We start from the raw sequence: 14,138 nt of genomic DNA, 5'->3' as shown, positions 1-14,138 counted from the left end.
TGAGAGACCCCCCCCCCCATCTTCATCAGTTTGACAACACGTTCTGCAAATACTCACAACACAACCAAATACAGAAACACGCTGCAAATATACGCACAGCACAACCAAATACAAAAACGTGCTGCAATTGCTCACAACGCAACGCAAAAAAGGTTGTTTTATTGTTTCTGTAAAACCAAAAACAGAAACATGCTACAAATACTCACAACGCGACCAAATACAGAAATGCGCTGCAAATACGCACAGCACAGTACGGTGCACATACACTTGTTTATATATTCATATTTAACATACAGAACATAACTCCACGTTTAATCCCAGATTTATGAATGTGTAAATGTCTGACCAAACAATTAAAATGTTAATTATGCAAGAAAACCTTGTGCTTTGGTCATCTGAACCACTTATTTAGACTTATTTTATTTATTTAATGAGTAGATTAAGCACATATTTTAATAAAGCCAAATCAGTTTTTTGTAACAAGTAAATACGTTTGTTGACTTAAAGGGTTAATTCACCCAAAAATGAAAATTCTGTCATTAATTACTCACCCACGTGTTGTTCGAAACCAGTAAGACCTTCGTTCATCTTCGGAACACAATTTAAGATAGTTTTGATGAAATATGAGGGCTCTCTGACCCTCCCATAGACAGCAAGGTAACTACCACGTTCAAGGTCCAGAAAAGTACCAAGATGATCGACAAAGTAGTTCGTGTGACATCAGTGGTTCAACTGTAAAGTTACGAAGCTACAAGAATAATTTTTTGCGCAAAGAAAACAAAAATAACGACTTTATTCCACATTTTCGTCTCTACTGCGTCACTTGTGGACGTTCATGACATCATCATGACGCGAGCGTGTGGCGGTGCTGACCCAGATCCGGCGTAATGACGTCATCATGCCGGATCTGGGTCAGCGCCGGCGCCGCCACACGCTCGCGTCATGGTACTGTTGTGAACGCGGATCCACATGTGACGCAGTAGAGACAAAAATGTGGAATAAAGTCGTTATTTTTGTTTTGTTTTCTTTTAAATATCTTAAATTGTGTTCCGAAGATGAACGAAGGTCTGACGGGTTTGGAACAACACGAGGGTGAGTGATTAATGACAGAATTGTCATTTTTGGGTGAACTAACCCTTTAAGACTAACACTTAAGACACTCTTTATCTCCACCTGGTGGCATATTTATGTAATATGAAGAAATGGTCACTGAACGAATCAGTGAACGAATCTGAACAAATCATTTTGGTAAACGAACTGAAGATGAATGAATCTCTTGAAAGAATCAAAATTTTCACCACTACGCACAGCACAACCAAATACTGAAACGTGCTGGTCTGTGTGTATTTGCAGCATGTTTCTGTATTTAATTGTGTTGTGCGTCTTTGCAGCGTTTTTCTGTATTTGGTTGTGTTGTGTGTCTTTGCAGCACATGTGTTGTCAACTGATGAAGATGTTTTCTTAATTTGCTGGTGTTTTTTCTATTTGCATATGTTTTTTTTCATTTGCAGCATGTTGAGCTCTCTCGGCCACCATAGATTTCCCTATTTCTGGATTACAGAACTGGCGTAAAGCACAGCAGAGTTTTAAAGCACATAATGTTAGTACTGCACAAAAGTTTTCAATGGAGGCATGGTGTAAATGTAAACAGAGGATGCAAGATGGCTCAAAAATACTGAACATTATTGATAGGGGACATTCTAAAGTGGTCGAAGAAAATCTGCACTATACAGGGGTGTGAAGTAACGAATTACAAATACTCCTGTTACAGTAATTAAGTAGTTTTTATCAGTAATTGTACTTTTTTGAGTAGTTTAAAAATTGTGTACTTTTACTTTTACTTGAGTACATTTTAAGTGATGTATCGGTACTTTTACTCCGCTATTTTCCTCCGTTTATTATGAGGGGGTAGAATCCACAGCTCAGTACTCACTACTCAATACACATGAGTACTTTTAAACAGGCTACTCTTTTACTCTTACTCAAGTAGTTTTTTGGACAAGTACTTTTACTCTACTCACACTACATTTTTTGGAAGGTAATGGTACTTTTACTTGAGTATATTTTTCAGTACTCTTTCCACCACTGGCACTATATGAAGGCTGTGGTGGAGAGTTTGCATTACACAGCATTTCAGGGCATTGCTCAGCGTGGTCACAGAGAGGATGAGAATTCACATACAGAGGAAACTTTATTGAACTCCTCAATGTCATTGGCATGTTTGACCAAACTGTTGCTAAAAAGATAATCCGTCAAAAGCAAAATATACTCACCACGAAGTGCAAAAAGAGATCAGCAAAAAATAACAGATTTCGGTAGGGGTGGTACGAGATCACACGAGATCCGATGTGTCTCGCGAGATCCGACTGGTCTTGCGAGACCGTGATGATATCCTCGCGCTATTGGCATATGTCAGACCTTTCAGACATATCTGCATTACACTGGCTCGTTCACCAGTAGTGGTATGCAAGATATTTTATGTTCACCTGTGAATACAATATGCTTACCTGCTGTTAACAGGACGCTCCAATGTTTAACTAATCACCAAAATATTTTATTAGCAAAATCTTTTGGAATCTTTAGGAATAGTTATGTGCTGAACGACTGGGCTAGTGCTGCTTCCTCAAGAACGTTTATCATTCTCACATGATTTAAGCCTTGTCATTTTAAACATTAAAGTGTTTTAAGCCATTCAAGCGTAAGACAGCGCGAAAGAGATTTCAGTGCGGTACTAGCTCGCTGTGATAGACCGTTTCTGTGCACACGAACGCACGCACGCAAAAAGCCACAGCTCAGACAGCATATGCGAGAACCAAATTGAGTTCTCTTTTGCGTCTTGACCAAATGCACACAAAATTATGTCAGAATCACGGTCTTGACGAGTATCCACATTAACACGTATTGTTTCCAACCCACTCTTCACGCCAAACTAGCAGGTTCAGGACTTCCACCCGTAATGGTAGTAGCCTACTACTCAGTCCCCTTGCCATATCGGCTCAAATGCATAAGCAATTGCACTTATTATGGGCTCAACAGTCCTTTTAAGTTCGTCTTCCTCAATTTAAAAACAAGTGTGTGTTCAAAAAGTAAAGAAATGCTTATATTACTGCACTGGCCAACAGAGCGAACCAACCCTGTGACATCACATGCTGTGGTACTGCAAGATGGCGGCATCAACCACAAAAACCGTCGCATTGTCCTGGTTTGAGACTGTAAATAGTACTAAATGACTGTTGTCTAGGGTGACCATACGTGCCATTTTCCCAGGACGCATCCTGGCCAGGATTTCTATATTGCCTAAAATATCTAGGTTTTGGCTTTGTTTGCGTGTGCAGACCGATCGGTGCATGACATCAAAGTACCATACAGACGGTTATGCTTTCGAAACGCTCTCGAGGTACTTTGATGTCAAACACTGATCGGTCTGAGCCGCACTGCTTTTAAGTCGAACACACCTAATATGTACGCGTAATTGCATCGCTTTGAACGTAGATCCCACCTTCTCACACGCCATGATTGGTCCATTATGTACAATGCTTGCATGTTATTGGTCAAACTACTTTTCGATCATTACCTTCAGCAAGCATGAAAACAGGAAAACAAAGCCAAAACAAATCCTGGCCAGGACGCGTCCTGGGAAAATGGCACGTATGGTCACCCTACTGTTGTCACCAATTTGGTGAATACTGATATTTCCCCGGTGCCATGGGTGCTTTTTGCCCTTGACTAAAATTCTGAAATTTTGTTCAATGAATGTCAATATGCAAAATCTTTAGGAATAGTTATGTGCTTGTTTAGTTTCATGAAATTAAAACTTAAATTGTGATGAATAAAATAATTGAATATAAAAAAATTTAGTGCACAAGTTTTGCACCGCATAAATATATATATATATATAATTGCGCAGCTTCCCCTGTCAATGATCTAGCACCCCCTCAGCACCTGCATTCAAAATTTTCTGGTGCCACCCATGCAGCTTATATCTAAAGTAAACTTAAATAACAAATAACACTGTTGTTGTCACGATTGCCTACGGAGAGGAACAAGGAAAGCGGAGACAGACTAAGGAGCCATGGCGGAGCAGTAGGGCTGTGCAAATAATCAAATGCGATTTTCATGCCCATCTGGTCAGTAAAGCCGGTTCTGTGATTAGTAGTAGATCTCCAGCACATGTTTTCAGATGGAGCGGCAGTTACGCAATATCGCGTTCAAAATCGCAGGCGATTCATTGCCGAGTTCAGGGGGCCATGGCGGAGCGGCCTCTGTGGCCTTGGCCTCGGCATCCGGCCCAGTCTCTACAGCCGGAGCCCTATAGCCCCCCAAAAAAATTCCTTGGGGGAAATTTCGGGTTCTGAGGCCCTCCGTGGGCCAGGCCTAGGAACAGCGGCCCTCCCTGGGCTTGACTCGAGATCTGTGGCCCTCCCTGGGCCAGACGTGGGAACAGCGGCCCTCTTTGGGCTGGACTTGGGAACTGGAGCCCTGAGAGTGCAGCGGCCGGCAGGATTGACGGAGGAGAGGCCGGCTGGCTTGACTGCGGAATGGACAGCGGGCTTGATGCAGAGCTGGTTCTGGATCGGGGCCGGACGCTCACCAGACACCAGAGGATACCTTCCCTCCAGCTCAGTCCAGTGGTGTCTGGGAGGTCCACGGGGCGATGGTAATTGGCCCCGATCCAGAACAACGAATTAAGGGTGGCGTCATCCAATGCCGTCATCACGGCGAGCCCGCAGAATTCCTGGGCGAACTCTACAAATGGGAGATACTTGCAGGCTAGGGTGGCGAATCTCGCTGCGATTTCCATAATCACGGAGAAAAAAACAACTTTCAGAAACGGAAACAAAAACGGGGAGAAGGGGCGCTGCTTACTGTTATCTGGACTGGTGTTCTGTCACGATTGCCTATGGAGAGGAGCAAGAAACGCGGAGACAAAGGATATAGGAAATATGAACAACAGTCTTTAATAAACAAACCTAGGGTAATACAGGGCTGGCTGGAGACACATGTAGCACAACGTAGACGTTCAACACCGGACAGGAAACAAGGGGCAGAACACAATTTAAATACTGTACTTAATGAGGGAATTAATGAGACACACCTGAGATCAATGAACACAATCAGAACACGGGAGAAACTGGGTCACGGGGAGCACAACACAAGACAGGAACACAGGGCAGTCCAAGGGCATGACAGTTGTGAGAACCAGTTTTACCTGTTTGGAAATGTTTATTCATTTCCATAAATGTTTATACCCAGAACTCAAAATGGAGAGAGAGAGAGACTGAAATGGAAATGCTTATTCATTTCTATAAATGTTTTCACCCAGATCTCATAATGAAGAGAGAGAGAGACTGAAATTCAGAGCGTTTAGTGTTTTTGCGAACAATATGATTTTGGCAAATAAAAAATAAAATGAAGTGAAAACAAAAAACACTTAGGTGTTTCTTTTTTATATTCCTTCTTTTGTCCTGTGTATAGTGTAGTGAAGATCTTTACCTTTTTATCTTTTACCTTTACCTTTTCATAAATGAAAGGAAAACAGACTCCTGTTGGCTTGCATAAGACTTTTTTTTCAATGTAGATAGGCCAGTGGTTTGTGTGAGACTGAAGTCATTCTTCTTTCTCACAGAAAGTTTTCTTCCTGTTTTAGAAAAGAAGCATGGCAGCGAGAAGTGGCAGTAAGTTATCTTCAAAAAATTTTAAACTACTTCTCACATTATTTGGTTTAGTTGTCAATCAAAACCTTGGTGTGCTGGGGGTGTGCTGCTTTACCACTATCATAGATTGTGATTTGTTAAAAAACTTTAAGCATTTTATGTTGTTATTTTATGTATAAATATAGGTTGTTCCTACAGTTCAGTATCTTTTGGTCTCTGAATCTTTGCATATTTCTGTTTTATGTTACTAGGCTTCTAGCCTTTAATGTGTAAGACTTATGTCTTATTGTGTAAGACATCTTGTGTAAGCTCCTTATGTGTTGTCTGACTACATCAATTTGACATTTTGAAATGTTTGGTACTTTTGTTACACTTGGTACATTGTTATACTTTCGAGATACAGGCCACTACCTGTATAGATGGAGGAACCAGAGTTCAACAAAAAAAATCAACAAAAGCATGTACTTAAAAGTACTTAAAAGACTGAATTGTAGGAATAAACCTTTTAAGCAAAATCACAGCACAGGTGATATTTAGAATCTTGTCCATGTGTCTTTTCCCTCACAGATGACTTTCAGCTTGTTATTCCTGAAAGAGGTGAACGAGTTAAGATTAATTCGGGATCTACTCTCACTGTGTCGTGTCACTTGTCTCCTGCAATCAGTGCTGTTGACATGGAGATTACTTGGTTTGGTGTGATGTCTTGTGTTTGTGCCTATAAGAACCGAGAGATGACACAGGGTGTTGGCTATGAGGGCAGAGCGAGACTGTTCATTCATGACCTGAAGAGAGGGAATGTGTCTTTAAGAGTGGCAGACTACAAAGAATCAGATCTAGGAGTTTACATGTGCCAGGTCACCAGTAGAAATAAAACGCAACAGATAACAGTAAATGTAGCAGAAGAAGGTAAGCTATTCACTCACTCCACTCATGATGGGTCGGTTACACAAGCTAGACATACACTCGGTTGTAAGACTAGGTAAGATGTAAATACGCCTTAAGTACTGCATAGAATTAATGGTAATTAATGGTAGTTGTATGGTTGTCTGCAGTTCCAAACATAGCTATAGTAATGAATAAATTAGAGTTCAATGAAAAACAGTGCCTGTCCAATTAACACTTTTCTTTGTTGACATATGCAGTCTCTGCCATTTTCAAGGACCAGCACTTCTTTACAGTGGTAAGACAGCACCTATTGTTCTTTTTGTGAATAACATACTACATATGGCACAGTATAACACAATATACAAGACAGTATAGAGGCAGACCAGAGCTAGAAAATAAACAGTGTTACTAAAAACAAGTATATATATATAGTTTTCCAGAAAATATATTGTGCAAAGGGGCAAAACTGTCTGGACAAACCACTGTGTTACTTGCCTCAATAGCCATAAAATTTAGATACATTACTAAAGGATGAAAAGCTCATAGAACATGAAACTAGAACTGCTGGTTTTGAAACAGGAAATAAGGCTCAAACAAATTACAACTACACAGTAAATGCCAAAGGAGGCATACACCTGTGTAGAAATACATTACTTGGTAACCAAGACTCAAGTGGAGACAATAGCACAGCTGCAAGTTGCCATAACAGGATACAAACAACATCAATGCAAAATAAGAAAAATGTGCAAATATAAAGCCAAGCTTTTTGGGTACTGTGGGTATGAAAAGCTTATGGAGATGTGGTTGAAGACAGGAACCAAGACTAAACTGGCATAACCGATCTTGATGAGTAATCAAAAAGTATTTATGCATTGTCAGATTGTATTGTCAGATTGTGGTGTTTGTGTTCCAGAAGTCAAGAATTAAATAAGGCATGCATATAAAATAATCTAGACATCAAACATATCAAAAACCTCCTGTCCATTTACCCCATAAACATCAACCAGTTGTGGAAATAACATTTCCTTTATAAAATAAGGCTAGCAAAAGAAATATTGTCTGCTAAATACATAAAAGCTTCATATATTTCTTGCTACATTGACATTTATGTTGTGACTTTCATTGTATGGAATCACAGTAAATACTTCCTTGTGTTATATTATGTTTGTTTACACAATCTGAAATAAATTATTTTTCTCAATTAGAATTACAAGATGGGAGAAACCAATAACAGTAAGTTGTCTTAAAACTCTTTGTCATCCTTATAAAATCTACAGTAGCGTTCAGAAGTTTGGTTTCAGTGAGATTTTTACTTTTAATCAGTAAAGATGCATTAATTTGAAAAGTGACAGATATTTATAATGGTACAAAAGATTTGTATTTAAAATAAATGTTGTTCTTATGAACTTTCTATTCGTCAAAGAATCTTTCAAAAATGCATCTCGATTCCTTAAGAATATTATGCAGCACAACTGTTTTTTTTAACATTGATAAGAAGAAATGTTTTTGAGAACCAAGTCAGCATATAAGACATAAGCATGCGGAAGAGGAGAGGAAGGAGAGAACGACATAAGAAGAGATGGACAAAGACAGGTTAAACATGCAAAGAGTAGAAAGTGGTTTAACCACAGGACAGGTGGCACACTTTCGCAAGCTTCCAAGAGGGGATGACGTGACTGGCTCCCTCTCAAACTGGACATGTGAATGAGATAAGAAGGGTTATGCATCCGGGACAGTGGATGGCCAAATGTACTCAGTATATATATATATATATATATATATATATATGGGGGTGTAGAAAGAAGTGACGCATTGCCTGCGATGCCTTCTGTGCCGCTGTAAACTGCTCTGCAAATCCATAAACGGCAGAGCCAAACAGTACCTTGGGAGAGACTGGTGAGTCTAGGAAGGTGACCTTGTCAGCGTTTCCTGTTCTCTGTTAGATTTAGCCAAAGTTGGCCATGGCTTTGCCGATCGCCTGCGCCATGGCCTTAGTAGCGAGCAGAGCCAAGTCAGACGCTATGTGCAGCTCTTTGAAGTCATCAGAATTGTGGTCTGGTTTGGCCTGGAATACTTGAAGCACTGCCATCGTGTGAAGAACTGAGCCAGCCTGGCCAGCCACTGAATACACCCTGTTTGCAAGAGCTGAGGTAGTCCTGCAGGGCTTAGATTGGTGCGCTGCATGGGCTTTCAACACCTGGGCCGATAGACGGCACAGATGCACAGCGATTGCCTCTTCCAGAGGGGGGAGCTTGCTATAATCTCATTCTTCAACGCCGTCAACAGGGGTGAGAGCGGTAGAAGTAGAGGGATTAACACGCACCGAGTAGGGAGTGCACCACGTCCTGGTGAGTTCCTCGAGAAACTGCCGGCAGGAACAGGGCGGGCCATTAGCGGGAGGAATGTTGACGCCGTCCCTTCGGGTACCACTCATCAAGGAGTCTGTGGGTGGGCTCTTCCGGAGCCGACCAAGCCACGCCGAGATCCTCCACAGCCTTGGTTTGAACGTGGATCATATTAAAGGTCATCATATTGATGATGACCTTTATTTATACTGTAAAATACACACTCTAAAAAATGCTGGGTTGTTTCAACCCAATATGGACTAACCCAACTTTTGGGTTAAAAATTTAACCCAACGGTTGGGTTAGTCCATATTGGGTTGAAACAACCCAGCATTTTTTAGAGTGTGTATTTTACAGTATAAATAAAGGTCATCATCACTAGGTTAACACTAGAAATTTCAATCAGTTTGCATCAACTTGAGGCATATTGTTCTATTATCTTCAATTTTAGATTACTTTGCCAAACAAATATGACAAAACACAATTTTACAGTATTGCAGAATATTAACCAGATTTTTCCTTAAAATGGTCTTTCACAAGAATAACTAATAATTTAGTTATCTTTGACCACTTTAGAATCACTATAAACTGAACCCCGGATGTGTGACAATGTTATGTCATAATATCCTTTTAAATGGTTTCCATCTCAATTAGGATTACAAGATTGGAGAGGCAATATATCGTAAGTTGATTTAGAATTAATTTATTGTTGAGTAGTGTTAATTTTGTTAACAAAATCTATGATGAAAAACTGTTCATCAATGAAGTTCCTTTTCGAGAGGGTCTCTCGACGTTGCGTACAGTGTAAGCTGATCACATTGGGGAATCCTCAAATACTGAAGCCTTATTCACTTAACGCCATTGCATCGCAATGGCCAATGGCGCTCGAGCATGCGAAAAGAGGGGTGGGAAATCACCCTATATAAACAGCGCTTAGCGGCATTTCATCAGAATCTTTCTCCTTCATTATAATGCTTAGGTCTTCGCCGTTGATTTATCGCCAAAGAAGATTGTGGAATAAGCTTTGCTAATCCCTTTAGGCATTCCGGTGGAGAATGGATTGAAGATATCATTTAAGTTTACCTGATCTGCGTGGGACCCATCGGGATCCCCGATGGACTCAAACTTTGCGTCTTCTGCCTTCTACCCACGCCCTAACTGCCCACATTTCGATGCTAATAAAAGTGAGCATCAGAATTCTCTGGGATCGGTTAGCCTTTGCGCAGCCACCCCTCTCAGCCGCTCTCTTCAAACAGCGGAGGAAGAAGCTCCAAAATCCTGATTTGGAGCACAAAGTATTAAGTGGCGAGTTTACGCTGGCTCAGAGCCCACGTGCTTCCCACTCTGCCGATCCATCCATGACTGTGAGGACTTCCCGCCTTTGGATAGCGCTTGTCATAGGCAGCGCATACCTAAATAAAGAAACAAACTTGGCTCTCACGCTCCCCTCATGGTAGTGGAGCTATAAGCCGAACATGAGGTTTGCATCAAAGGGCTCATATGCTGACACGTGTCCCGCTGACCCCCTACGCTCTGAACGTGCTTGCGATACAAACAGCCCCCCGCTTCAGCGGCGTTCTGTGTTGTACAAAGCACAAAATATCCCAGCCAAGGCGCTTCAGCCACTCACACAACATATATCAGTGCCCCGCCTCAGTGCGGCATTTTGCCTGGTAGATCGCAGATTACTCCAGTCGCTTACTTAATCATATAAACAGCTCCCCCGACCCAGCGGCGAGCTGTTATGTACAAAGCAGCCAGGTAGGCAGCTTTAGACTTCACAAGGTTGACATATCACCCTATAAACCACACTTTCTGTGATGAGCTCCAGCTGTGCCACTCTCTTCATACAGATGCGTAATGTTGCTTACATCGACTGCTATATTGACTGGCGTTAGCTAGCATAGCATAGCTATGTGCAACTGCATGTAAATCCAGCCCAGCTTCACACTCTTGCATAGAGCACCGAGCGAGCTGCTGAGAAACCAGAGAACTCATGGCCGAAACACCATCCGTTACTGGAACGAGGAACGCTCCACAGAGCGTTATAGTCGAATCGACAATAAAGTCTACCCGCTATTTTACTCTTCTCTCGGTTTCACTGCCTATTGCGGGCACTATCACTGGTTGTCTTTGTGCTATGGATGTTCCACTGTGCAGTGCGGCAAGCTGGAAGACAGAATACAGAAGATACTAGACTGTAGCCTATGAAAAAAAAAGTGCTCTCCCTTAAGACAGCGCTATTGCTTATGCTTGCTTCTGTTAAGTGAGTGGATGAAATGCACGCTCTCTCTGTCAGCGAGTCATGTACGGTTTTCAGACCTAATGACTGTAAGTTGTGCTTAAACTGAGAAAGGGTTACATATCCAAGGTGCTCTCAACGCCGTTCAGAGTCTAGGTGATATCTCTCTCAGCTTTTAATCCGAGCGAGTGCACAGCTTTTACTCCGAGCGATTGCCCTTGATGAAATTATTATTTGGCATTTTGAAAAACACCTGTCAAAATCTATGTGATGTGTGGATCTTATTTGTAAAGCTTATTTTTCTGCATTAAAGAATTATCAATCCACTCTGCATATCACAGTGCTTCAGGGAAGGATCAGCGTAAGGTATGTGTGAACATCATCAAGTCACCTTAATTTATGTAGCACTGTCTACAACAGAAATTGTTTCAAACCTGCCTCACAGTAATAAACAGGGAATCAGTGATGCCAGCTTCATCAAATATGAGACCAATTTAAATTTTGCTGTAAAACAGCTCCAAAGACAGTGTAATTATTCAGCTTCAGTCAGCACAGTGTTGATTATAAGGCTAGATCAATAACTGTGCAATGTTCAATTATAACAAAAATTCAGTTCAGCAATGGTTCAGGTTCAAATGTAGACAGTCTATTATTCAGCTCGATTCATTTCAATGTTGATTCAATTCAGTTCAATAACAGTGTGCAACATTTTCTATTATAAACATTTGATTCAGCTATAAAGCAGCTCACACAGAAGTGTGTCAGTAGTGTTATTATTCAGCAGTGTCACAGAAGGCAGTAGTCTCATTATTCAGCTCAGCTCAGTTCAAGCTTTGCTATTCTCATACGATAGTGTCAGTGCCAACAAACTGATCAAAGTACTGAATATTAAGTGCCTTTTAGACCCCAGGGAACACAAACCCTTGGGCTCAGTCAGGGGACCAGTTCTCCTCTAGCCAAACTGAACAAATACAGTGTGATTTATCAGGCTTCATTACAAGTCAGATTTGTGAATTGATGTTATTCAATAAGATTTTGAATCTATCTCTTTCTGCTTGAAGATTGGGGTATGTCAAACCGGCATTAGGAGGGAAAGAAGAGTTGTAGTCTGTGCAGCAGGTTGTAACATAAATGTAGAGCTGCCGCCTGCCGTTTAGACAGTAATAGACGATTAGCTTATCAGTGGCTATAGGCACGTAGGCATGGTTAAAGCCGTCCTTGTTCTGTTTTTCCAGATTAATACAGCCTAAATTTAAAAGGGATTTAAATGATAGGTATGTGCTAGTGTGTTGTGTATATAGGTTAAAGAGATGGGTCTTTAATCTAGATTTAAACTGATAGAGTGTTTCTGCCTCCCGATCAATGCATGGAAGACTGTTCCAGAGTTTGTGCTAAAATAGGAAAAGGATCTACCATCTGCAGTCAATTTTGATATTCTAGATATTATCAACTGGCCACTAGTACAAATAGCATATAACTTCTCAAACTTTTTGCTGCATGTTGTAGTATCTATTACTATTTGCTCTAAGTAAACAAGTGTGTGACAATGTTATGTTTAGACAAACATGCTTAAGAAAACAAAATCTTGTTTTTATCTAATTTAGGATTACAAGGAAGAAACAGATAACAGTAAGTTCAAATCATTGACCGTAATCATTAGTATTTGCATTGCACATTTAAAAATTAACATGTAAAATCATAATTTGTATTAATAGAAGAAGGCCTATATTAAAAATCACTAATGTAACACTGAAATTATGAAAATTTAATTTTTGGATCTTGCCTGTTAAGAGGGTTTATTTTTTTATTGTTTATTTTTCTCTTTGTTATAGAATTATCATCACAGTACATCAAATCACATCTAAGCCGTCCAGACAACAAACAGTCTGGGGTATGTGTGCACTTTAATAACCTATTATTTAGGGGACACACACACACACACACACACACACACACATCATAAAATAAATGAAACTGCATTTGTTTTAATCTAAATTAGGACAACAGAATGGGAACCAAAGGCAAAGGTAAGTTGCCTTAAAATTATCGACTTTGTTATCATATGAATGTGCATTATTTATTAAAAATAATTTTGTGATATGATGTTTAAAGATTGCTATACCAAATAATTTCTTTATAGATAGAAAATATGTAGGTAATAATAATGTGTCTACTTTAAAAAGCAGATTGCTATTTTGGGTGTGTAAGTAAGTGTGAGTCCATTTTTCTTTTCCTCACAGAGAACTTTCAGCTTGTTGTCCCCAGTACATCACAAGAACCAGAGGCTTCCTTGGGGTCTGATTTGATTATTACATGTTACTTGTCTCCTGAAATCAGTGCTGTTGACATGGAGATCAGTTGGTCTAACGATACAGCCTGTGTTTGCCTGTATAAGGACAGGCAGGTGACAGAAGGGGTTTTGTTCAAGGACAGAGTGAGTCTATTCACTCACAAGCTTAGGGAAGGAAATGTGTCCTTACGACTGAAAAACTTCAGGCTACCAGATATTGGAAATTACCATTGTCAGGTCATCAGTAAAGACAGAAGAGAGAAAATTACAGTAAGAGGTGAGCAGTCCTCTACTTCAGTTCAGTGTGCACATTAATAATGTCATGTCAGAATGAATGTTAGATGTAGATGTATGTTAGATCCTCATCAGTATGTGATCAGAAAACTCTTCTGAATCTAATATGGTCATATTTCCGCCTTATCCAAAATATTCTTTAAAATAGTCACTGGAACATTTAACCAGTTTTAATACTCGATCAAAAATGAATCATTCATCTCCAGTGTTGGGCAAGTTACAGATGAATAACAATTTATTTGTTTTAGATATTTTATGTTTAGATATTTCTATTTTGCGGAGTCCTGTGAATCATTTTATTCTCCCGCATTCTCCCGCATCCGCCCGCACCAGCACTCGCCCATCTTGTCCCGCGCTGCGCTCTGTTGCGTTGGGTCTCGCGGGAGAGCAGGTCTCTAATCCACTGGCACTTGACTCCACAGTGCGTG

The 14,138-nt window shown here is 40.4% G+C and overlaps 1 protein-coding gene across 1 annotated transcript in view; it reads left to right on the top strand.

The window, feature by feature from the left end:
* The window catches only part of LOC107741273 (uncharacterized), a 51,379-nt gene that overhangs the window by 20,405 nt on the left and 16,836 nt on the right, over positions 1-14,138 (top strand). Inside the window, exons 2-10 of the mRNA XM_016553972.1 lie at positions 6,192-6,560; positions 6,797-6,834; positions 7,745-7,772; positions 11,440-11,492; positions 12,731-12,755; positions 12,959-13,017; positions 13,126-13,153; positions 13,367-13,560; positions 13,654-13,693. Of these exons, the coding sequence (XP_016409458.1) occupies positions 6,192-6,560; positions 6,797-6,834; positions 7,745-7,772; positions 11,440-11,492; positions 12,731-12,755; positions 12,959-13,017; positions 13,126-13,153; positions 13,367-13,560; positions 13,654-13,693 (834 nt within the window). The remainder of the gene's footprint in view (positions 1-6,191; positions 6,561-6,796; positions 6,835-7,744; positions 7,773-11,439; positions 11,493-12,730; positions 12,756-12,958; positions 13,018-13,125; positions 13,154-13,366; positions 13,561-13,653; positions 13,694-14,138) is intronic.

Source organism: Sinocyclocheilus rhinocerous, unplaced genomic scaffold, assembly GCF_001515625.1.
Source record: "Sinocyclocheilus rhinocerous isolate Xijiao unplaced genomic scaffold, SAMN03320098_v1.1 scaffold615, whole genome shotgun sequence".
Classification (NCBI taxonomy): domain Eukaryota; kingdom Metazoa; phylum Chordata; class Actinopteri; order Cypriniformes; family Cyprinidae; genus Sinocyclocheilus; species Sinocyclocheilus rhinocerous.
This window is presented reverse-complemented; position numbering and strand designations above follow the sequence as displayed.